The following is a 25,375-nucleotide window of genomic DNA, read 5'->3' on the forward strand; positions in this document are numbered from 1 at the left end:
TGTTTTTGACAATGCGACGAAAATATTTTGTCGAATGGATGCTGGCAATCTAAATAAATCACATTAAATCAAGTCAAAAACCATCAGATGAAAAGAGTCATTTTACAGAAAGGAGAGCGACAGGGCTATGTTATGTCACCAGATCTATTCTTGTATCGGGAGCTGAATAATGTGTAAACATGGTAAAGTACCCGACATTGTTTAGAGTTGGCTACATATTAACACAGAATACAGAAGTAGAATTTTAGTTATGTTATAGAAATAACAGAATGTCAACATTGTCGATGGCATTATTCTTAATCACCAACAGCATCATCATCGTCGTCATCGTCACCATTATCATGATCATCATTATCACCACACTCTAAAAAAGGTTTATCCAATATCGGGTAAAATGGGAACGTGCATGTTGGTTTGGTAAAAAGATATCAAAATATTTTGTAAATTTTAGGCAATGTTGCGTTGAAATTTACCCTTTAAACATGTATTTTGCCCAATATGGGGTAAAAAATAATACCCAGCAAACATGCAAGTTCCCTTTCTAACCCAATATTGGGTAAAATTTTACTCACTGTTTTTTAGAGTGCATCATCATGGCCATCATCATACATCGTACAATTGTCGCCTTTATCAATATCAGATTACGTCATCAGCATCCTAACAATCATTACCATTACATCATCATCACCAAACCAACGCACACCCACTCGTCTTTGTGACGTGGTAGAAAATAAGTTGTAAAAAAATGAATATGCTGAATCTTATTTTGCGTGAATAGACATTCCAAAGTTTTATTTCATCTCTGTTTTTGAATGGTGATACTGTTAACTAGCTATAATCTCATAAAATGTGACTTTATGTCCCAATTTTTTTATTTCGCCAACCACATCAGAGGCACGATCGAGGAACCCTTCTCTTTCTTGCCCTCTAACTACTGGAGTACAGATTTCAATCTAAATCCCCAATATTATTCTAGATTATCATTTTTTTAAGGTGCCACTGTTCATTTCTAGTTGTTTCTCAAATGTTATTCGACTGACCGGCTTTTGAGTAATTTTGCCTTCCTAGAAGTGAGCGTGTGGGCTGAAATAACAACTAAGTAGATGTATATACCCCTACAAACATTGACTTCCTCGTATATGTGTATACTTAACCTACTAACTGTGACGAAAATAGTAATATCTCACATTTTCTTATTATTTACCATGAGTCTCGCACAAGAAAGCAAAAACACAGAATTAGTTATACTATACTACGATATCACTCTGCCAGGATTTTTCGTGAATTTGCTCTGGTATAATAATGGTCCTTTTGAATATTGACAAAATTGTGTGATAATTGCTAATACACTCAATATGAATAAAGATGAACATTAACAAATCTATTTACCACTCTTGCGATAATGTTTTACCCCTTAATTATGAAATCAAAATCAAAAATTTAATTAAACTATGTCAAGTCTATTTTCAATTCCACAAAACAAAGTATAGCATTATCCATGTGTTTAAAGGAGAATGAAACCCTTGAAACCAGCTGAATCCATATCAAAGAAAAAAATCAAAGAAACATATTGTTGAAAGTTTGAGGAAGATTGAATGAATAATAAGAAAGTTATGAGCATTTGAATATTGAGATCACTAATGCCATGTAGATCCTCACATTGGCAATGCGACCAAGATCTGTGATGTCACACACGTACAACTCCCTCATTACTTTAGTACTTATTTCACTTATATTCTCACTTTTATAGAGTCTATCACAAGGTGAGGTGTTCTCTTTATGAGAGGACAAGTACAGATGTTTCACAACATTATATCATTGATGAATCGTTTGTCATATGATTAGAATGAGCAAAAAGAGATGTTTTGGGGTATATTTTCAGTGTCCAAAAGGGGAGAGTTGTTCATCTGTGACATCATAGATCTTGGTCGCATTGCCAATGGGAGGATCTCCATAGCATTAGTGATCTCGACATTCAAATGCTCATAACTCTTCTATTGCTAGTCCTATTTTACTCAAACTTTTGTTTATCTTATTCTTTGATTTTTCTGCTTTCACAAAAGCTAACTTGCTCCAAGAGTTTCATTCTCCTTTAATAAGATTTAAAACGGAAACATAAAGTAATTTAAAGAAAGGTTTTCTCTCTCTTATGCTAAAGTCACATTGACTGGTATGTTGTCATTGAAGCTTTGCTCGTCCAGGGCTCCGCAACACAAAGATGAGCGATGAATCGCTAAATGGACTGGCCAATCTAGATCAATGTTATGCGCGCACTTGGTTAAAATACTGACCAGGAACCAATCAGAAGTGTTCTTACATATTTGCTATTCGTCGCTAAGCTTTGTGTTACGAGGCCCTGGCCTCGTTTTCGCTTCTGTGACTGTTTGATCGTGGTTGATCTCAATTTAAGCGCCGATCTCGGTGAGAAGACGATCGCCGATGGCGCGCACGGCCGCGTGTATTTCATCGCAGGTGTCCTGTATCTGGTCTTCGGGTAGGAGGAACCCATATTCGCCGGTGTCACGAAGCTCAACCGTGTAGGAGTACTTGGCTCCCATCCCTCCGCTGCTGTAGTCCCATGGATTGACAGGCACAGCAGCATAGCCGAAATCCTTGCTTGATCCCGCTGCAGGGTCTGTTAAAAAAGGTCGAGAACACAAATTGTATTTAAAGGGAGAGATCACGAAGCACTGGCGTAAAGATTAGGGGCGGGGAGGGGGATGGGCTTTTTCACGACCAGAAACAAAAAGGGAAAGAGAAAAAAGTGAAAAGGGTGAAATATGATAATTTTCTGAATATTATATGTTAAGCTCGATCACAAAATTTGATTTTTGTAATAAAAATGCATGTAAAATGTTTTGCTCGCTCGCAACATTCTATCAATTTTACGCGACACGCCATATCTAGCCCCCCCCCCCCCCATTTTTTTTTCGCTCATTACACCACTTTTGTTTTGAATAAAAACATAAAATTTCGAGAAAAAATACTGGTGAAGGTTTGGTGAAAATATATCAAAGAATAAAAAAGTTATGAAATGTTTTTTTTTGTGACGTCGTATGCGAGCACCCCCCCCCCGAATAGAATAGGAGGGCGCCTCCCCTGCTTATCTGTTGTACTGGAGTATGCGACTGGCCACTTTGGAGGACACCGCCCTTAAGAAGAGAGGTGATTCCCTAGTGAATACAAGTTTCAACACGTTGAGGGCGCTGCAGAAGGTCTTCACAATATACCGATATAATGCCCTCTCATGGGCCACAAGATAATTTGTTTTTTCGAAGTTTTACTCAGAATAAAGTTAACACATTTACAAAGATCAAGAAAAGTTGTAATTTCTGTGAAAATTTTACATCTCTCGAATTCACTCGCGTTTGTTGTTTGACGACAATTCTTTCTGATCTATTCTAAGTTTGATGGACATAATGGAAGGAAAAACAACTGGAAATTGATAGAAGCAGAAAACTCATACATGTTTCACTTTCTATTTTAACTACTGCGTTCTTGTATTAATTATCAAGTCAAGTTCAACACAAACTAATGAGAGTTAAGTTCCCGGCTGGTAATGGTCGCTTTCGATGTCGCTTTCCTGACGGTGTGCTCAAATATAATAAGTTCAGCGTGACAGAACGCTCCAAGAAAATAACTCTATCATTAGTCAAACTTGCCTCGCTGGTCGCTGCTGATGTGGCAAAAGCGTAAACTCGCCTGAGAACGGTTCAAGCGATGCGTGATGGACTACCTGACACATGCCCAGTAAGGCTGATTTTCACCAAATAGGACAATTTCGCTTTATGAATGAGGAAGTATAGCGATAGTGTGGAAGATAACTTTTTTCTTTCTTTCATCCAATATAATGGGAAATATAAAGGTAAACGACCCTGATCACCCTTCTTTTGTATATGTCTATAAACATACGCTTCTTTTTTAAATCAATTTTCCTCGTATTTTCCCCCTCATTTTTTTCTGCTTGATAAGAAAAATAATCGCACCCAGTTCCTGCGTAACGCCAAACCAGAGGGTTTTTTTTTTAAAAGTAAACAAGAAAGTAAATAGGCTTCCTAGCTCTGGAAACTATATACAGTGCGTCCCAGAAAAAACGAAACCGAGATTAAGCGATGACCTATCATAACTTAATCACAAATATAATATACAAATGACCTACCAATGTAAAGCTTAGAATCTCCTTTTTCATCTGATATTACTTAGATTATTCCTCATTCACGCATGAGTGAGCAAAAACAATTTGAAGAAAGAATACCAAAAACTCATTTGGCGGGGGGTATCTGAATTTCAAAAAGAAAATCACATGCCTAAAAAGTTCAATATCTGCTCTTTTATTTGATACCTTAATCACAAAAAAATGGTCAAGAAGTAAAAAAGTAATGTTCCCTCGAAACAATGCTTGTATTTCCATAATTTCATCAAATAAACGTGTTTTCACCGGTTCCCCACAGTCACAGAAGCTATCGCACGGTTAACAAAAGACTTAATGCATGGCTGATCGTCAACAAAACGGAGTGTCAGTGAGTTTGAACGTTAGCATGTAAAACCTCTTCATCTTATGAAATTATTGAAATTCAAGCCTTATTTTAAATAACCAGAACTTTGTTATTTCTTGACCATTTTCTGTAATTGAGGTATCAAATTAAAGAGCAGATATGGAACTCTTTAAAAATGTGGTTTTCTTTTTTGAAACCCAGATACAGCCCGCCAAATGACTTTTTGGTATCCCCTCTTCAAATTGTTTTTGCTCACTCATGCATGAATGAAAAATAATATAAGTAATTTCAGATGAAAGAGGAGATTCTAAGCTTTACAATGGTAGGTCATTTGTCTATTGTATTTGTGATTAAGTTATGATAAATCATCGATAAATCTCGGTTTCGTTTTTTGTGGGACGCACTGTATATAAAAAATAATGAATGAATTTTTGAATTAATTCAGCCCTGTATCAGAAGGACTCTTGTTGCATTGTGCTTGTTTTGATTATAATAATGATGAATAAAACCGTACTTAAACTTGAACTTGTGGGGCGAATGGGGACGCACCCTTCTGAAAAGCGCTGCATACTGCGGGGAGACATAATCTTGTAAAAGTTAAGTTATAAAGGTGTAATTTCAAATAAGAAACTGAGGTAGTTTTCTTTTAAAAACCACATTCTAACATGAACGTATGGAGCGCGGGGGGGGGGGGGGTGGCAGGGGGCAGTTGCCCAACATAAATTTTGAGAACTTACATTTATTTTACTGAAAATTTTCACAAAATTCCCCAAAAGTATTGATATAACCCTTCAATTTCACATAACAAAATGCAAAAGCGCTCCAATGACAAGTTTGGTCGCTTCTCTCCCTCGCTTTCGAGTTTTTTTTCAAAAAAGGTTACGCATTTTGCCCCCCCCCCCCAGCAAAAATTCTGAGTATGGCCATGATGGCGGAGACTAAGCAAATCTCATTGACTTTGAGGCAAGGGCGGAACACTGGGGTCTGCATAACTGTGATTAAAACAAAGTTCTTATTTTTGTACACTTACACAATATTTCAGCTCCTGCACCCATGCCATACTCTTTCGATGAGGTTGCACGAATGGCATCGCTCATTGCCTCAGCCATATCCATCTAAGAAGAAGAAACACAGAAAGGAAAATTTGATGATCACTTTGTTTATGCCATTTCAGGTCAATTCTGACAACTTTCCCTGATTTTGATCGGCTAATAAACACAGTCCCATAGTAACTGTCGGATAAAACAGGATTTTTTTTTCTGATAAAACGTCCGACGACTCCTTTCACGAAACGCTCAACCGGACTTTCCTCACGAATATGATAAGATTAATACAATAGGGTCTTTCATTTTTCCTTACACCGCCTGTTTTTTATTTTTTTGTACTACAAAAAGCAGGGGCCGTGGAAACGGTTTTCAAAGTGGGTTGGGGGGTGGGCTGAGCCAAAAGCGGGGGGGGGGGGGGCTGACCATGCTAAAAATCACAATCATATGGTCATTTTTACGTTTTTGTACACGGTTTTGGAAAAAAGTGTGGGGGGGGGGGGGCTGAAGCCCCCAGCCCCCCGGTTCCGCGGCCCCTGACTAGTACACCCTTCAAGTTTTTTTTATCAAATTGAATGTCACTGTTGAAATGTTTGAAACAAATAGTTGTTATTATCATTGCTAATAAATAAAGAATTAAAATAAGATTAATAATATACCATATAAAAATTCATGTGTTAAGGCAATGAGATATACCTTCCTCAGTATTATATTTGCTATATAAAACAAAACAAATTATGTAATGAGCAACAGACCGTTTATTGCCTTCACACATATCTCATACGAAAATGGTCAAGGCGATTGGTTAGAATATCCACCTCTCTCTCTCTCTCTCTCTATAATATATACAAAGATATGTAAGTAGATAAATGAATAAATAAGATAAATAAATAAATAATAATAAATAAATAAATGAATACATTAAAAAAAAAAAATAATAATAATCATGTAATCAAATGAAATATTATTAAATAACAGAAATACCTGATCTTGGTAGTCGTCGGTTCTTGGATTAGAATCAAGGTAGGACCAGGGCGCTATGATGACCTGGGAATAGCTATGCCAATCAATAAACATCAAGAAATCCTGACCCTCGTTCCATCTATCCCGCAAGAACGCAACCACGTTGAAAGTCTCAATCTCAGAGAGCGCCGAAGGGCCGTGGTAGATTTCAGAACATGAGAACGGGCTGGTCCCGACACCTAGAGAGGTTGAACACCATGAAAACGAGAAATGCAATGCCCGTCTGTATTTCCTAGTTGAAAGTTGCTTTCGTAATATCGAGAAGACATTAAACCGGTTTTTATGGTTAGGAAACTATTCTTTCAATAAGAGGGACGTGGGTTCGAATCTCAGCCACGGTGTGTTTTCCATCAGCAAGAAAGTTATCCACATTGTGCTGCACTCAACCCAGGTGGGTGAATGGGTACCCTGCAGGATTAATTCCTTGATGCACCAAGCGCCTTTAGCAGCTGGAGCTACAGCCGGGGTAATATATAGCGCGCCATTGAATAGGAAACCAGATAGTCGGCGCCTCATAAATGCTATATTATTATTATTACTATATTATTATTATTATTATCATTTTTATTATTATTACTATTATCATTATTATTATCATTATTATTATTATTAAACTTTCCACATGGGAAGGATAATACTTGTATTTGGACTACTTTTATTTGGTTTACCATCATACTAGTGTCAGGAGATGGATATTTGATACTATTTACCATTATTATGTTATAAGATAATCTGGACTGTGTGACCTATATTTTACAATATATATATATATATATAATTTCATGCGAATATGTATACCTCATTGTTATTTTATATAGTGGGGCATGATACTTTACTCCTGTAACATTGTACCATCCTCTTTCTCCCTTCATCCTGTAAAACAGCGTCAGTGGTGTAATATTTTATGGACATAGTGAAAATACAAATGTTCATTTTCGATTTTATAATCATCATAATGAGTGCTAAAAGTAAACTTTCGCCGAGACTCTCCTGGCCATGGGGGTTTCAAAGTTTCTTGAGGTGTTTGTCTTAAAGTATACAGACAACCTTTCGGGACGGATACGGGATTCAACCATAAACATCATAATTATACACAAGCTTAATCATGGACCTACTACTCTATATATAGGTCCATGCATGCTTGAATCTATAATATTCTTATGGATTCCGATCCCGATTGCATGGTATAGAGGCTGGAGTTATATCGGGACACAAGGGCGGAAATCTGTCTCCAAAGGTAGGGGGGGGACCAGGGGCTGGAAAATTTGACAAGCAAAAAAAAAAAAAGAAAAAAAAAGGTTTTCGCCAAATAAGGAAGGTCATCTCGTCCAAAATACATGTTTTATTTCAATTCTTTCTTTCCATCATAAAAGACATTTGATCTTGAGTCCCCCCTACTATTTTGGGTAGGGGGCACACGTCCCCCTGGGATTTCTGCCCATGTCGGGACATAAACAATGATGATAAACAGGCATACCTCCCCACTGGAAAGGCCAATTCCTGTTCGGATCGGTTCCGGTACACGCCTCACCCTCGTATTTTGAACGGGTCTTCCGCCACAATCGATCCTAAAAAAACAACAATAACAAAACAGGAATTTATCTAAATAAATCAGTATGCCTTATTTGAAATAAGGCATGATGTTTACCTCCAAAAATCATATAAAATATGATTATTTTTTCAAGAACGAGAACATGGTTTAACTCCCCCTCCCCCTAAGATAATCATTGGTGCAACCTCTTGCAATCGTACACTGTAAAAAATATTGGGTAAAATTTTAACCAGCATGAGGGTAATTATGTGTCCAACCAATTTAGGGCAGTATTTTACCCAATGCGAGAAGCATATTGGCCAGTAAGGTTAAAAAAATAAGCAGCAATTACTTTAGACTGGGCAAAAGTTTCATCACACTGGATAAATAAAAATGCCCAAAAGAAATGCTCAATGTTGGTTGGACACATAATTACCCTCACGGAGCAGTTTTACCCAATATTTTTTACAGTGTAGAAAGATAAAATTCAAAACCATCTACGAAAAAAAAAATAATATATCATATTCACATTGGCTTAATCAATTACGTACAGCCCATCTAAATAATGAATATACCTGTTATTTAACAGAATGGCACTAACCTTGAAAATTCTGCAACCTTTCCATTCTCAAAAAAAGGTTTTATTCTTATATTATTCTAAAAATTTGTATTGGTTTGAAGAGACAGTTCGATACATTAAAAAGATATATATATGATAAAGGTTTCTTTTTGATTATGAGGCTGTTCTCACTCAGTTCCTTAAAGGACAAGTCCACCCCAACAAAAAGTTGATTTGAATAAAAAGAGAAAATTCCAACAAACATAACACTGAAAAGTTCATCAAAATCGGATGTAAAATAAGAAAGTTATGACATTTTAAAGTTTCGCTTAATTTCACAAAACAGTTATATGCACATCCTGGTCGGTATGCAAATGAGGAGACTGATGACATCATCCACTCACTATTTCTTTTGTATTTTATTATATGTAATATAAAATGTTCTAATTTTCTCATCATTGTCATGTGAAACAATGATTAATTCCTCCATGATCATGTGGAATTAGCATTGTTTAATACTATTATGGTTCAGTCAAATTGATCCTTATTTTTCAAATCTGTAAAAAATTAAATATTGTATAATTCAAACAATATAAAACAAAAGAAATAGTGAGTGAGTGACATCATTGACCATCTCATTTGCATGTCACTGAGTTGTGCATATCACTGTTTTGTGAAAAATAAGCGAAAATTTAAAATGTCATAACTTTCTTATTTTACATCTGATTTTGATGAAATTTTCAGTGTATGCTAGTTTGATTTTTCTCTATTTATTAAAGTCAACATTTTTCTTGGGTGGACTTGACCTTTAAACTAGTTTAGTGGAAACTAGTTTAGTGGAAACTAGTTTAACGCTAAGTGAGAACGGTCGAAGCGCTCTTGGAAGCGCTCTTCCAAACCAGTTTGGAAGACCACCTCGCGATGTAGTTTTCAAGATCGCTTCGCATCGGAAAAGTGGTTTTAGCGTAAGTGAGGACACAACCGTTCTTCGGGAAGCGATCTTCGCACATTTTGAGCGCGCTACTCCACACGACAGGTGTAGAATGCCTATGCTGCGGTTTCGAATTTCGCGCGAAACGTGTCTCCCCACTGAGAGCGTTTCCATAGCAACAAGAGCGCTATACGTGAAGTGATTTTGAAAACCACTTTCGTGTGATCAAGTGAGAACGCTAGCAAAGCGATCTTCCAAACTGGCTTTCTGAACCGGTTCCCAGTAAACTAGTTTTAGGAACGTAGTGAGAACAGCCTCTATGTCTTGCCTGTGAAAAAGAGACTGGGCTAAAATTCTTACATTTGTCCATGTATAGTGGTACCCATCGGGGTTCAGAGAAGGCACGATGTACCAATCTATGTTATCAAACATCCTCAAAACAAGATTGTCCCCGGATCGGTATTCTTCTATAAGCTAATAAAGGAAGGAAAAGAAACATGGAAGACAAAGGGAGGCTTTCATAATAATTCTCGACATATTTATGACATTATGATATCAAAAATATATACAATTTTTTTTGCTTGTCAATTTTTTTAGAGGTACGAAACGACGTAAATTGTGTGGTGAAGACTGAAGACCTTTTTTTTGTTGTTGTTGTCAACATTTCATTCAGCTTGAACCCCTTCCCCTTAAAAAAAAATCCTGCGTACACTATTAACATTTAAAATGCAGATCTTGTGTCACATGCAAACAAATATCGCATTTGAACGAGATTTAAAAAATCACGTGACCTACAAGGGTGCATCTGATTGGTTGAAAGTCAAGCTGCTTTGGATTTTATTTGGGAGGTACGATTTCATTTTTTTACACGTTAATGTATGTCTACTGGCAATCTAACAGGCCTATATCATCTTGTCTCATTCCGTTTTTTGTTGTTATGCGCTATGTAATATTTGATTGGATTTCAGTTTTTTACAATGTCCATTGTATACTGGCTACCGTATAAACTATAAAACTCATCAGGATTCAGGGTTCAGATTGAATATAAAGTTCAACTGAATTGATTCACCAGGGGTGGCGGGAAAAACAAAGGATATCAATAGTGAAATCAAGCATGTAATTATGAGTGGGGAAATCGCAGTGTGAAGCAAGGAAAATTAACAGAAAACAACATGAAAATACGTTCATTAATCGTGTTTTGGGGTATTTTTTTTCAAAAGTTAAAGCATTAATATCATCAGAGAGGAAATTACTTCACTAATCATAATAGTAGCATGAGCAGTAACAGTACCCATCAGATGCTAAAAGATTTTGACTTTTTAGAATTGAATTTGTGGCATTTGTTAAATATTTTATGGTGAATTCTACAAATATTGAAAAATATTTGCACTGTAAAAATACACATTTTGGATGCTGTAACTTGCAGATAGTCGTCAGAAAATATGGCTCCACAAACTTTGCATTGAAGTTTGATCCGCTTCCGTTTCTGAGGTTGCTCAGATTGATCCATTGTTTAAATTTGACCAAACCTGCAGGGGCGGCGGAACGTATTTTTGTTTGAGGGGGGGGGGGGGGGGGTGGGAGCCGAAAAAAGCACTTAAAAATTGGAATTATGGTGCACACATATATTTTCACTATGAGATTATCATCTGCGTGAAGTAGTTGTGTGTTTTGTAGAAATTAAGTTGAGCAAAGTCTTTTGAAGTGATTTCTGATTGATAAAATATATATACTTAGGCTTTATCTTTTGGAAAACATTTCAAATCTGAAGTTGTGAAACTCGCTTTTTGGACAATTATGGCGCCAATTTCTGTAAAAGGGCACCCTCTAGGAGCGGATCCAGCTTTCGCCAAGAGAGTGGGGGGGGGGGGGGGTTACCCATATTTTCCCCGATCGGCCGCTCAAAGTTGATTTCTGTTTGTTTCTTTGTAGGGTAGTCCTATATCACTTCTTAGCTTTATTCTTGCAAAACATAAATCAATAACAATCTCATATAAGCCCTAATTGAAGAGTGCAAGCGCGAGGAAAATATTTTGGACATTTTATGTATTTTGTCCTGAAAATTAAACATTCTGAGTAATATTTGTGATCGTGAACAAGATGTGTATGTAGCTAAATAATTAGAGCGAATTGCAAGCAGATTTTTTTTAATATACCTTATGGCCTGATAAAAAATTAGGGACTTAATTAGCTCTTACGGACTGTTTGCAGTTACCCATGAAAACGATACATATTTAAACAGTAGAAAAATGCGAGCGTGAAACGCGAGTTGAAAATGTTAGACATTCTAAGCACGTAATCATGAACAGGATAGGGATATAACTAAACAATTAATGCGAGCGCCAAGCGGGAAAGGAAAAAAAAGAGATCTAGGCCTAAAAACGGAACACTCCGAGCCGATTTTTTAAAATTAAACACCGGGGCATTGTAAGGACATTTTGTCATCATATGAAAATGATGACTATCTTCATGAAACTTGTCGATATTCTATTCTGAAAAAGGAACAGTTTCATTATTAGGAATTCATTGAAATTGTTATATATCTTTTCATTACTCTAATATTATTGAGAGCACGAAATTTGTTGATATTAAGCCCCGAAATCTGCACATTTTAAGCATATCTTTAATATTGTCTTATGGCCTACTTGTGCGCATATAGTAATCCTCTTATGCAGAGCTACTCGGAGTGCAGGAAACCCGTATGCAGAACGGAACGTCTTTTATTGATAGGCGTGTAGTTGCCGTAGCGTGGTTTGCGTACAAGTGAACCAACAGACAGGGGCGTCGATCCATTTTTCAGATGGGGGGGGGGGGGGGGGCACAATCATGAGTCATAAATCAACATTACAAAGGCGCTCGATCGCACAAAATGTGTAATGTTTGTAATCCTGAACATGATGCGTATGTAACTAAATAATTCGCGCGAGCATGATTTTTTTTAATTTTTTTTTTAAAATAAACGTTCTGGGCCTGAAGGGGGACATGTTAAGGACTGTTTGCAGTTACCCATGAAGACAAAACATAATTCAACTATCAAATACTGCGAGTGCGAAGCGCGAGCAGATTTTTTTGTCATTCCGACCTAAAAACTGGGAATTCTAGGCACGTTTTGTAATCATGAAGAAGATAGGTATATAACTAGATAACTGATTCCTTATTTTGCAAAACTAGTGTGTAGGTCAAATTGCCAATAATTGTGGTATAATTTTCAAACTCATAAGCTTTTTTTGCTTACTTTGTATATATAGCTCCTTCTTGTTTGTCCTTTGTATTTTGCTGACTGGTAGGGCCCAAAGCCTGCCAACATGGACTTGCATTTGCAAACTGGTAGTCTTTACTCTCTATCAGTCTACATTCTGTAACCTTCTTCGAAGATACCTCTACCTCCCCTTCTTTCTTTTTTCTTCATCTCTTTCTTTCTTTCTTTCTTCCTTCCTCTCTTTCTTTCTTTCTTTCTTTCTTTCTCCCTTACTCTCTTTCTTTATTTCTTTCTTCCTACCTTCCTTCCTCTCTCTCTTTCTTTCTTTCTTTCTATATCTTTATTTCTTTCTTTTACTCTCTTTTTCTTTTCTCCCCTATCAACTGGTATATGAATTTCCGACTGCCATAAATGTGTGTGTGTGTGTGTGTGGGGGGGGGGGGTGGCAATCACATCTCATACCCCCCGCTAGCTACGGCCCTGATTATCACTATAATTATTATTGTGTTGATTAAAAATACAAGTAATAATTAGAAAGTCGGAAAAAGATCATCCATGAACATTGTTTCAGCAATTCAAATAAACATTTATTTCTTGCATTTTCACAAAATATCAATTCTCAACGTAGAAAACACATAATCAGTTGTTTTGAAAGACTATCAGGTTTGTAAGAGAAAGAGCCCATCCCCTTTTTTTATTGAAAGTCATAGTTCGTGTCCTTATCCCATTTATCAATTTGCCATTATGATTTATTGCTACTCGACGAGCAATTAAAAAGACTTTCTCATGGAAGGTTTCGATGAAGCTTCATCATGGCGTGGATAAAACAATGAAGATTTGGTTTTTATGGTAGTTTGTTTCTATCATTAATTTAGTTTGTGATATCAAAAAAGAAGAACTATACCTTTTCCCATACATCTTTTGGGGGCTGATTGTGGACAGGACGGTGTGTTTCTATCTATAAAATTCATTATGTGTCCTTCTTATCTCATCTCTTATCAACACTTGTGAATACGATGCATCCAGTTGGAATATGACCGCTCTCATTTTAGATGTAAAATTTTGAAATCATGGCAAGCAGTTCCATCATGTATTCCATCTTTCTTTGTCTTCTGGTCGATTTGACCGTTCAATATGCCAGTGGACAGGAAAAACATTTACCGACGAGATCATCAACAGTTCACGAGGACGAAAAAAGTCATGTTTGCGACCAGGACATAAAACTGAAAAAAGCTTCTTGTAGGAGCAAAGACCTGGACATAGTTCCTCAAAATCTTTCTCAGGATATCGAGATTCTTGATTTAGGACGGAATAATATCACCAGGCTCTTGAATGTCTCGTTTGAAATATACCCTCTTATCAGTGACTTGGACATTTCTTCTAACAATCTAAGATTCATAGAACCCGCTGTATTTTACCCTCTCAAGGGGTTAACCTACCTGGATCTAGCTTTCAACCCTTGGCTTCTGCTTCCAGGAACAGGAGTTTTCATGATGTCTTCACATCTTTCCATTCTAGTTCTAGCGGAATCAAACATGAAATCACTTCCAAATGACACTCTAAAATGGACTTCCCATCTGTCTTATGTAGATATGTCATTCAACCAGTTGTCCTTTGTAAACATAAGTTCTTGTGGAGTAGCAGATTTGGTCACCCTGAGTAATAATCAAATACAACATCTAACAGAGAGATATTTCACCTTCGTGTGTCTTTCGATCACTTTAAATCTAAAGGCAAATCCAATCCAAACTGTTGACCCTGATGTTATCGCATCTTTACATGTTAGCTCTTTGGAACTAGGTAGTTACCCTTTAAGTAACGAAGTATTAACGAACATTACCCTTGGGATCTCCAAATCAAACATTACAAAACTGTCAATTGTAAAGGCATCTGTTGATGTGTTTCCGACATGCTTATTCCTTCCACTGCGTGATTCCTCGCTTGCTGTTCTTGACTTAAGCAGAAATAACCTTAATAACCTTCATCCTTTAGTCTTCTCGAACTTGACAAAACTCGTTGAATTGAGGATTTCTGAAAACAATCTTCCTATACGTGAAATTCAACCAGATTTCTTCAAGGGCATGGATGATTTGAAGGTAATGGAAATACCAGCAAACCAAATACGTCAAATAAATCCCTACAATCAGAGTTGGTCAATATACCTATCAGAGCTTTACCTAGCCAGTAATCTCATTACAGAAATATCGGGATTTTCATTTCGTGGTTTGGGGAATTTAACTACCCTAGACATGAGTTCAAACGAATATCTTTCAGTCTTCGAACTGACGGATTTTTCTGGACTTGAAAATATCCAAAGAATTACACTAACCGGAAGCCGTATCAGCGTTCTAGAACTGCACACTCCAACACTTAAATCACTTTCCATGAACTCTGTTGCTCCCCTGTTAGTCCTGCGGCCAGGGAAATCCTTTAAACATTTGCAATCCCTTGTTAACTTAAACATGAGAGATTCTGGGATGGCCCAGTCTGACCTTTGGAATGTAACGACGAACACGTCACTTTTCAACAGATTATTGAATCTTGGACATTTGGATTTGAGTAGGAACACATTGTTGTCAGTTGGGGAACTAACACCCGGGATCTTCCATCCGCTCTCTACTTTAAAAGAGCTAAGCCTGGACTACTGCTCCATCACAATCCTACATCCTCTCGTCTTTTCAGGATTAGAGTCGCTTCAGAAGTTGAGTTTAAAAGGAAACAACATTCAGAGTATTCATGTTGTACTCTCGTTCTTGGAACTGATAGAAAGTATCAACTTCGACAATAATCGTATCACGAATTTGGAGGATGTAACATTCCATAATAACGGAAAACTGAAAAGTCTTTTTTTGGCTAATAACAGACTAACAAGTCTCAACCGAAGCACTTTTAAGCCGTTAGTCTCATCTGTTACATCACTTGATCTATCGAAAAACTTGATAAATTGTAACTGTGATCTGAAGTGGCTAATCGATTGGATCAAATTTAATGAACACGTGCATTTGTTAAACAAGGACGCAACCATGTGTTCGATGGCCTCTCTTGTGTCTCTTCGTCAGAAAAATCTGCTCGACTTTGACCCAGATAAGCTTTGTGGAATTAACATTGGCCTGATTTCGTGTATTTCCTTGGCAGTCCTTGCTTCCATTATTATCACCCTCTTGGTTTGTCGCAACAGATGGCAGTTGAAGTACATAATCTTTCTTTTAAAATTGGCTGTACTTGGATACAAAGAAATGCAAGATGCTCGAGACCACAATGACTACGAGTTTGACATTAACATCATCTTCTTCGATGGCGACGAAGAATGGATTCGCGAACATCTCCGACCTGCTCTTGAATTACACCTTCCTCGGTATCAGAGAAACGTCTTTGGTGACGAAGACCTCGTCCTAGGCATGCATTACTTGGATTCCGTTGATTACGTAGTGACCCATAGTTACAAGACCATCATCGTGCTAAGCAGAGCTGCTGTGAAAGACCACTGGTTCATACTCAAGTTCCGTACGGCCATGGACCACGTGAGTGATACGCTCACGGAATTCGTGTTGGTGGTTTTTCTAGAGGACATCCCAGATGATGAAATGCCCTTCTTAGTGAGATTGTATCTCAGTGACGGTAGACCTTATATTCACTGGACTGAAGACTTGAGGGGACAAGAATTTTTCTGGAACGAATTGTCAACAAATCTGACTGTCAATTTGAGGACGAATGATCTGATCCCAAATGAGTAACATAGGCTATATAAATATATGGAATCTTTGGGTACTTACGACTGTAACATTATAATAGTGGTGAAAACCTGCTATTACTGATTCAATTAAGTATCTATCTACCTTGGCCTCAATGACAGTGACGAGTCTTTGGCCCTGTTCTTGCATGGCCACGGATGTTTAGTCTTTGGCCTTGGGGTAGGTCCTCAAATGAGGGCATGAAATACACAGACAGACACAACCCTTCACATTTCCACATGAACATGCAACTAAGGTGCCCCTGATACAGATGCGCCTGGTTTGATGTCTCCTTCGAAGGCGGCTTTTACGGCACCCTCACGCCTACAATTTGGGTGGTGATCGGGGTGGTGATACATCATATGCGCCGGAAGTGGACTCAAGTCGCCTCGAGATCATTAAACCCCTGATATACATGTACACTGTAAGCCGCCTTCACAACGCCTATTCACGCAACACGAGTCCTCTGGCTTTTTACGTCAACATTTTTTATTGTTCGTTAGCAATTTTCTCGCTATTTCTAGTCAATTGGTCAAGCCGGCTTGATTCCGGGGGCCGGGGGCTCAAAAAAAAAATCCCCGTACAAAAAAAAGTCCTTTTTTCAAAATGGAAAATGCCCTTCTTTCAAAATGAAATATGCCCTTTTTCAAAATGAAATTCCCTTTTTTTTTAAATAAAAAATTTTTTTGGCTGACGCTCGCACCAATCAAGGTACTCATCCTGTTCATGGTTACAAAATTGCGTAGAATGTTCAGTTTTCAGGTTGGAATATCACAATTTTTTGCTCGCGTTTCGCGCTCGATTCAATTATCGTTTAATAAGGTATTCATTCTGTTCCTGGTTACATAAAATGCTTAGATTGTCCAGTTTTCAGGTTGGAATATTACAATTTTTCGGCTCGCATTAGTCTATTGGTGAGATATGTATCCTATTCACGAGTCACTAAATCTAAAGGTAGTCGCTAACTGGTTCCTTTTCGGGTCAGTATATTAAAAATTCAGCTCGCGCTTCCCGCTTGCATCAATTCTTTAGTTAAATTCGCATCTTTTTCATGACATGCATGATCATAAAAACTGCTCGGAATGTTTAATTTTGATGTCTTATTACATGAAAAGTCCAAAAGTTTGAGCTCGCAATTTGCGCTCGCGACATCTCGCAAGGATGTCCTTTTAACAGTAATTAGCGCCACAATTGACCAAAAGTAAGTTTTTCAACTTCAGATTTGATTTATTTTCCAAACCACTCGCTCGCTACGCTCTCACGCGGAAAAGTTAACTGCCTAGATATATTTATTTCTTACATATCAGAAATCACTTCCAAAAGGTTTTACTCAACTTAATTACTACAAACACACAACTACTTCACGCAGATGATAATCTCATGTTGAAAATATCCGTTTGCACCAAAATGCCCATTTCGACATAATTATAAGTGCCCATTTTGGCTATCCCCCCACGAAAATACGTTCCGCCACCCCTGCCCTTGGAGGTGATACACATACCAATTGCAGGACTTAAGGCTTCTTCAAACCACTTGTAAAGATGGACTCAGTCCGAGGAGGCGTCAGTCCGGAAAAAAGAGGCGATACACCTCCGACGCCTGTTTCAGTCCACTTTCGTCGTATGTGTAACATCACCAATAGAAACCCACAATTATTACAAGGTAACCTCACCACCCATCACATATCATACCGCATTCACCCATCAACATCAGTAAGCAGCAAACAAACACACAAACACTTGCACTCATCGCACACCCTACCCACAAACACCCTATTTTTACACACACACACCCTCACCCACACACGCACACAACCACCCTCACCCAGAACCAAAATAAGTATATCCTTCTTCTTTATCTCTCTCTCTCTCTCTCACACACACTGCCCCCCCCCCACACACGCTCGCAGCCGCCCCATCTCTCTCTCTCTCTCTCGAACACACACCACACCCACACTCTCCGCTTCCCTTCTCTTTCTACCTCTCCCTCTGTCTCCCTCCGACATGTACTTGCCATCTGTCTCTCCCTCTGGTTCCTACCTTGTGTGTAAACCCCATGACTGTAGCTGGTGAGATCCATTCTCTAGCATGAATACCGCCCTCAAACCAGACAGCTTTTGGGTAGGGATTCTGGCTTCCAGTACCGCGGATCTGAGTTGTGTGTGTGTGTGCGGTTTTTTTTTTTTTTGGGGGGGGGGTTGGAGAGAACAAATTAAATAACATATGTTTATAATTCTGATTTTGGTTGCCAACTACCAACACTTTTTAATGAATTTTTAATGAAAAATAGCCACTTTCGGGGTAATTAACTCGCAAATTTGTAAACTAAACCCATGTGCTAAATGTAGGCCTTTAAAAAGGCAACGGAAATATAAAGAGAAATTGCGCTCGTTAAATGGCAACTGACTTTTCCATAGTTGTACGATAATAGCCTTATGTCTAAAATCTTAATAATTCAACTTAAGTCCATCTTATTTTTATAGTAACACAAAAATGATGGCTGTTCGAGTGCTGTTTTTTTTTTCAAACATTGATCGATATACACAGTCGGACATATCCTGACTTTTCGTGTTTTGCCCAAGTCAATGGACACAGATATGGCTAATAATTCTTTTATTTATGTTTGTATTTTGCAAAGAATGAAATTATATTTTCATGCTCAGGCATGGTGGCTCGGTGGTAGAACGCACGCCTCATGATCGGGAGGTCGCGGGTTCGATCCCTTGCCGAGTCATAATATCAAAGGCTTATAGAATCCGACCTTCTGCCTTCGTAGGCGCCCAGCCTTTAGAGTAGGCCTAATAATAACGTTCGGTGTTATGCAGGGCCCGCTGGTAGAGCAGTTTCCTAGCTGAAAGGGCTACCCTAGGTAAATAAAATATTATTATCATTATTGTCATTATAATTTTGCAGAGAGCATACAAATGAACAATAATTACCCTGAACCCGTTGATTTCCCTGCCTTCACACGAATATCCGAGCAGGAATGGTTCGATGATGTCACTATTTTCACTGGCCATGTCTGCTACCCATTGCTGGATCTGTTATACAATATTACCAATGATTACGTTGTTGTGTTATTCGCATGAAATGCAAAGGAACATAATATGAATGATTTTTTACTTAATTATCAGTGAATCAATCATTGAAAAAATTAAGCGAAATACAGGTAAATAGATATAGGTAAATGGAGGGATAAATATAATGTTTAATTGCAATTTACAAGGGCATATTTTGATAATGGCTCCTTATGTGAGTGAAGGTTAGATCCCCTGTTATAAACGAAATTCGCAAATGGTCCTTAATATAATATTGAAGGACGAAACACAACCAAAAATGTACTGACCGATCATCAAATTTGATGGTTGTTTTTTTTATCTGCATACTAGAAATAAACGTAAAAGGGCAGAAAACATATCCAGATTCATTCAGTTAATTCTTTATATCAAATTTATATTTTTAGCAATGTTAATCGATATTTTTCCAATATTTTATGTAGGCACTTAAATGATTTGTAAGCAATTGCGCTTCTGATTATTTCAAATATTGTTATTTACCTGTTCATAAGTGTGATACATATTGTAATCGAAGTTGTCTAAACGTGTCCCGACAGACTGTCGATTTGCTCGGCGCCTTTCAAGGATCTCAGCCATTTGATTGGTTACCAGCGTATTGACGTCATTAATCATAATGTCAAGGTCTAAGTTTTCTTGCTTCAGGAGCACGTGTAAATTGGTCTGGCGGTTGGGTTGTACCATTATGTCGACAGGGTGACCGGGAATTTTTGAAACGCTGGTCCAAAAATCAAACTGCAAAATGATATGACAATGCTTTAAAGCTAAATAAAAATTCGCCATGATAGGCCCTAAATGTTATTGTGTCCTTCAAACTGCAGATTTAAAAAAAAATATTACCAAATTTAGAATATTGATTTGCATACTGTAGCAAATGTTTCATATATTTACACTAATTTTACTATATTTATCGAAGATTAGTTTTCATGGAAATTATTCGATATTTTGTCCAAATGACAGGAATCTTATTTGATTTAATTTCAAGTTTAGTTTACACACTTCAACGGAAATAAAAATGTAAAAAAATCGGGTAAAATAAATTCAAATCAGTCTTTGTAATATTCTGTAATAGCTTGTCATGAGTATTATCAGCTTTTGGTTATTGATATCCAAACAGATGATATAGTTCACACGAAGTAAAAGAAAGAGAAAGATAAGCATTCTATCTTCGTGAAAGAAAGTATACGGAATTAAAAGACGGATGGGTCATATTTTGGTAGTTTGGAGCAAATCTATTTGATTGTCATATTGTTACTCTGTTTCTTTTAATATGAAATTCGCTGATAATTTTTCTTAAAATTATTATAGTAGGATTTTTTTGTATTGTGTATTTGTATTGTATTTGTATTATAGGCCTATCCCGTCACAAGCGTTTGCTTTCCTAAAACTACGGCTTCATCTGTGTACATATATGTTATATATTTATACCTTTATCACGAACGATTTTGTATAATTTATACTGAAAATTATATTTTGTGAAAACTGACAAAAAAATTAATGTTTATTTGATTTGAAATGAAATGAATAAAATTAGATGAGCCAGATTATTCTGTTATTGTTATTTCCTACTTTAATTCTATATTGATATTTATGAAAAAAATAATTCATTCTCACCTCTTCACCCATATTTTCTTCAATGTAGTGGAGCCATTCGATTTGTTTCTCTGTTTTGGGAGTGATCCTCCAAACCTGGTATCTGTAAATACATAAAGTTATTTGCGGATTTTCTGTCTTTTGAAATAGAAGTTAACCCTGAGAATGGATATAACAAGCAGAAAAAATAGAGATGGATATTGGTAAAGGTTTGATGAATATCCACCAAGGAATAAGAGATGAATATTTTTAAAGTTTTGAATTTCATATGTGATCAGCTCCTCATTTATCATGCAATATAAATTCCATCTAAATACCAATCTTTTAACATGTTTAATGGAACATACAGCTTTAGGAATGAAAATATTTCTCTCTTATTGAAGGGATATGGAATTATGCATCTGATATCATATCCCCGCAAAAATATTTTTTTTTCAGCTTTTTGAGAAATGGGGAATTTATGTCACACGACATAACGAAAGAGCTGCTCGTCTGTGACGTCACAAAATAAAAACAAATCAAAATTTCATAACATTCTTAAAATTTTACAGACTTGGATCAAACCTTTTCCAATATTTTTCTAAATTTTTTGTTTTTATAAGAACCAATTTATCGTCAGTGTGAACTTTTCCTTTAAGGATTGGACTAAACTTGACCCAACATAGAATTCTTTATTACATACATGACTGTTAGTGATAATAATTAACTCAAAATTTTCATCATTATAGTAGTTTTAACACATGTAGTTTTAAGTTCTGAAAAAAAAAAAAAATCTGACTATAAGATCATTTAATCAAGGCATATTCTTTCTATCTATATCCAAATAATTATATTGGCACTGCTTTGTTAGATCTGTTACACAACCCTTTGTTGATTGTGTTTATTGAAACAGAACTGTTGGGGGACTGATAAAAACAAAGATTGTAACTTTCAGTTATTAGGAAACATAAATAGACATTGCAAATGCATCTGTATGAAAATAAACAAAGTTTATTAAGGAAAAAAACAGTAATGATGAAATACTAATCATCTCCAAATCGAGTAAATCGAATTTAGATGTAAATGAATAGGAGTGAGTCAGTCGGAAACAAAAAGAGAGCGGTCGAAATCAAACATTTCCTTTTTTTTTATCTTCCAAATAGTATCACTTAAAAATATATTAACATAAAGGTATGATAATTCAATCGTCATGATTATGTAAAATAGAATGGAGGCGTACTAGCCAGAATGAAGGGGAAAATAATAAATATGAATAACTGACGAAAGAGGAAAGAGCAGAAAGATCTCTAAATAATTGGGTTAGATTCAATTTAGACGTATACATATGAACAATAAATCTTTGGCGACTAATAAAATTAATAATAATAATAATGGTGGTGATTTTTGACCTGACAGCTAAAAAACATGAATACTTGTAAGCAAGCAAGCAACTTATGTCCAGCCAGCCCAGCACACGAGTAAAATAAATAACTAAATATAGTGTTTCTTACGTGGATTCACTGGCGGATCCAGGGGGGGGGGGGGGGGGGCACGGGCCGGCAGTGCCCCCCTTTGAAAAACAGAATTGAAATTTGTTATATATAAATGCCGTTAAAACAGAAGTGTGCCTCCTTTTCTTTTGCTTGTCAATTTTTTTCTGGGACGAAATTTCCTTCCTTTTTTTTCCTGTCAATTTTTTTCGGGGAAAAATGTGCCCCCCACCTTGGAAAAAAACTCCTGGATCCGCCCCTGCGTGGATTTCAGATGCTGTTTGGAAACACAACAATTCAAAAAGACATGAAATATCTTCATTCATGTCCGATAGGTCTGCAAATTTCAACCATGCAAGAAACAAAGTGGAAAGGGGTAAATGAGCATAAACCGAAAAAAAAAAATGATAGAGGAATGTAATAAAAACACACCATGCATAAGATTAAACAAACACGAAGGCTTTCAAAATCATGACAATTCAAATCAATGTGATTTTCTTGAGTACGACCTTCCTCTGATATTAATGTAGGCCTACTTGCAATCTGTTCATTATTTCTATGAGGCACAATTACGTTATTCTTTATTTCATTTTCTTGTGCACGTGAAAGCAAACCCTACTTTTTAAAAATAGACATCCCACTTACCCTTCATATTTGGCTGAAACAAAGCAAGCCAAAGACACCAGTAAAAAAACTTCCCTTGCAAATTTCATATTGGGCAATGAATGTCGGTAAACTGCTGCCAGGTAGATGGACAAGCCGAAAATGATTACAAATCTACGGTAAATTGGTATTAAAATAGCAACCCAACTCTATAGTTGAGTCTATAATGAGGTTTAATCGTGCGAAAATGACAATATGTTGCAAATTGTGGTTGATTAAACAGGGTTATCACTCCATAAACAAACATCACTTTACTAGGTAAGTGGCAGTCTATTATGATTTTCCTTCCATAAAGGCTATTTACTCTAAAGTAGTCGTAGTTATACTGTACCTGCATGTTTTATATTTTTATCTTGTTTTTATATTAAAACTCTCGGTGCATAATCAACCGGCCACAGAGAGTTAAAGTCCATCAAACTGAGTAAAAATCAAACGAGCCGATTCATTATGATCTCGGCATAATGAGAGGTAATATACAGAGTTAGCGTTTGAAACTGTGATTACGTTGTACAAACTGGCGGTATTTGATTTTAAATTTATCATTAAAATCATTCAGTTTCCAGCGATAATGATCATACAAGTTTGATGATGAAAAAAAATGAAAATCCATATTTTATTGTTCGAAATAACCATCAGAAATGAAATACTCCGAAAGTTGGTTTGCCCAATTGATCGTGGGCCCGGCAGCCGCTGTGCAGCGCCAGATCGACGAGGCTCTATCCATTTAATTGTTGAACGCCAAACAGGATAGCAGCAACTCCCATCTGTTAACGTCTTTTGGTCTGATGCGGCCGGGGTTTGAACCCTCGACCTCCCGGTTGTGAGACGGACGCTCTACTAACTGAGCCAACACACCGGTACGATGATGGTTCAGATTCAAACTTGATTTGATATTTTGTCAATTGATTGAAACGTTTTTTATTACGTTGTATACAAAATACCGCAAAAATAATATAAGGACATTAATACGTCTCATGGTTACAGGGAACATTACTTACGTATTGCCGTTATGCCTTGATCCTGGAATGTAGGGCCAAGGAGATATCACCTCTATCTCCTTGGTAGGGCCGCGGCAGCACCAAAAGCTCTCCACTTCCATCTGTCTGGACCATTCTCTGAAGCGATCCCCAGGTCTGTTGGAGATTTGTCACACTTTCCAAGGTCCATCGCCAGGTGTTCTTCGGCCGACCCCGTTTATTCCTTCAGTGAAATCCTTGTTATGTCATTCCGTCCTGAAGACATGCCATATTCATCTTCACCTCCGTCTCATGAGACTCTCTTGCCAAGTAAGCCAACTCTGTGAGGAGCAATGAATACTTGCTAATACCCCCTTTCATAAACCCAATTATGCGGCTAATAGCAGCATAATTTGGTCGTAAAATCGGAGGAGGACCAGAGTTATCCGCATTATTTTGATGCTGCAATTATCCGCATAATAGCGGCATCGGGACCAGATTTTGACTTTATGAACGCACTTCCAAATAATGCGGATAATTGCCATGGTGCGGTCACAAGGTCACCCTTTTCCAACACAACCGCATCGGAGGGGGCGTGCGCAGTTGTCATGACGATTATCCGCCTTTTTCAGGACGGGCGCTCGTAAAAATAGTGCAGATTATTTTCGGAGTTTGTGAACGCAATTTTTATTGAATTATCCGCATTAATTTTAGGCGGCTAATTTGGTTTATGAAAGGGGTAAAGACCCTCACCATCTTCTGCCTTCACCGCAGGCCAAGAAGTATAGCCTTTCTCATCCTAGCATCCAAAGCTAGGTACTTGTTTCCAAAACTGGACTATAGTGACCAATGTAAATGCCGTAAGACTGGCCGGGGATATGTTATCATGTTTCTTTGTACGAGTAACGAGTCGTGCTGCGGAATTTTTGATAGTTTGGAGTCTTTGAATATAGCGATTAGGTATGTGAATCAGTAGACTATTGCAGAAATCAAAGAGGCACATAACGAATGCACGGACTAGACGTTCTATTGTTTTTTTGTCAATCAAACCACGAATTTTGCCTAATTTTATACAGAGCAAATGAAGCTGCGCGACATTTTTGTGTAA

General features: G+C 37.2%; 2 protein-coding genes across 2 annotated transcripts; one reads left to right on the forward strand and one right to left on the reverse strand.

Annotated features, from left to right (window-relative positions):
• Positions 1-768: 768 nt before the first annotated feature.
• Positions 769-23,492, reverse strand: LOC129254343 (carboxypeptidase B-like). The gene is made up of 10 exons (XM_054892800.2): positions 23,294-23,492; positions 21,201-21,282; positions 20,070-20,321; positions 19,452-19,553; positions 18,553-18,663; positions 9,944-10,057; positions 8,040-8,130; positions 6,524-6,741; positions 5,527-5,611; positions 769-2,635 (listed from the first exon to the last, which is right to left on the reverse strand). Exons 1-10 carry the CDS (start codon positions 23,359-23,361, stop codon positions 2,406-2,408), a joined length of 1,353 nt encoding a protein of 450 aa, XP_054748775.2. The 5' UTR covers positions 23,362-23,492; the 3' UTR covers positions 769-2,405.
• LOC135159703 (slit homolog 2 protein-like) lies at positions 13,816-16,516 on the forward strand. The gene is made up of 2 exons (XM_064115611.1): positions 13,816-13,836; positions 13,970-16,516. Exons 1-2 carry the CDS (start codon positions 13,816-13,818, stop codon positions 16,514-16,516), a joined length of 2,568 nt encoding a protein of 855 aa, XP_063971681.1.
• Positions 23,493-25,375: the final 1,883 nt, after the last annotated feature.

The sequence above is a fragment of the Lytechinus pictus genome, chromosome 2 (assembly GCF_037042905.1).
Source record: "Lytechinus pictus isolate F3 Inbred chromosome 2, Lp3.0, whole genome shotgun sequence".
In the NCBI taxonomy this organism is placed as follows: Eukaryota; Metazoa; Echinodermata; class Echinoidea; order Temnopleuroida; family Toxopneustidae; genus Lytechinus; species Lytechinus pictus.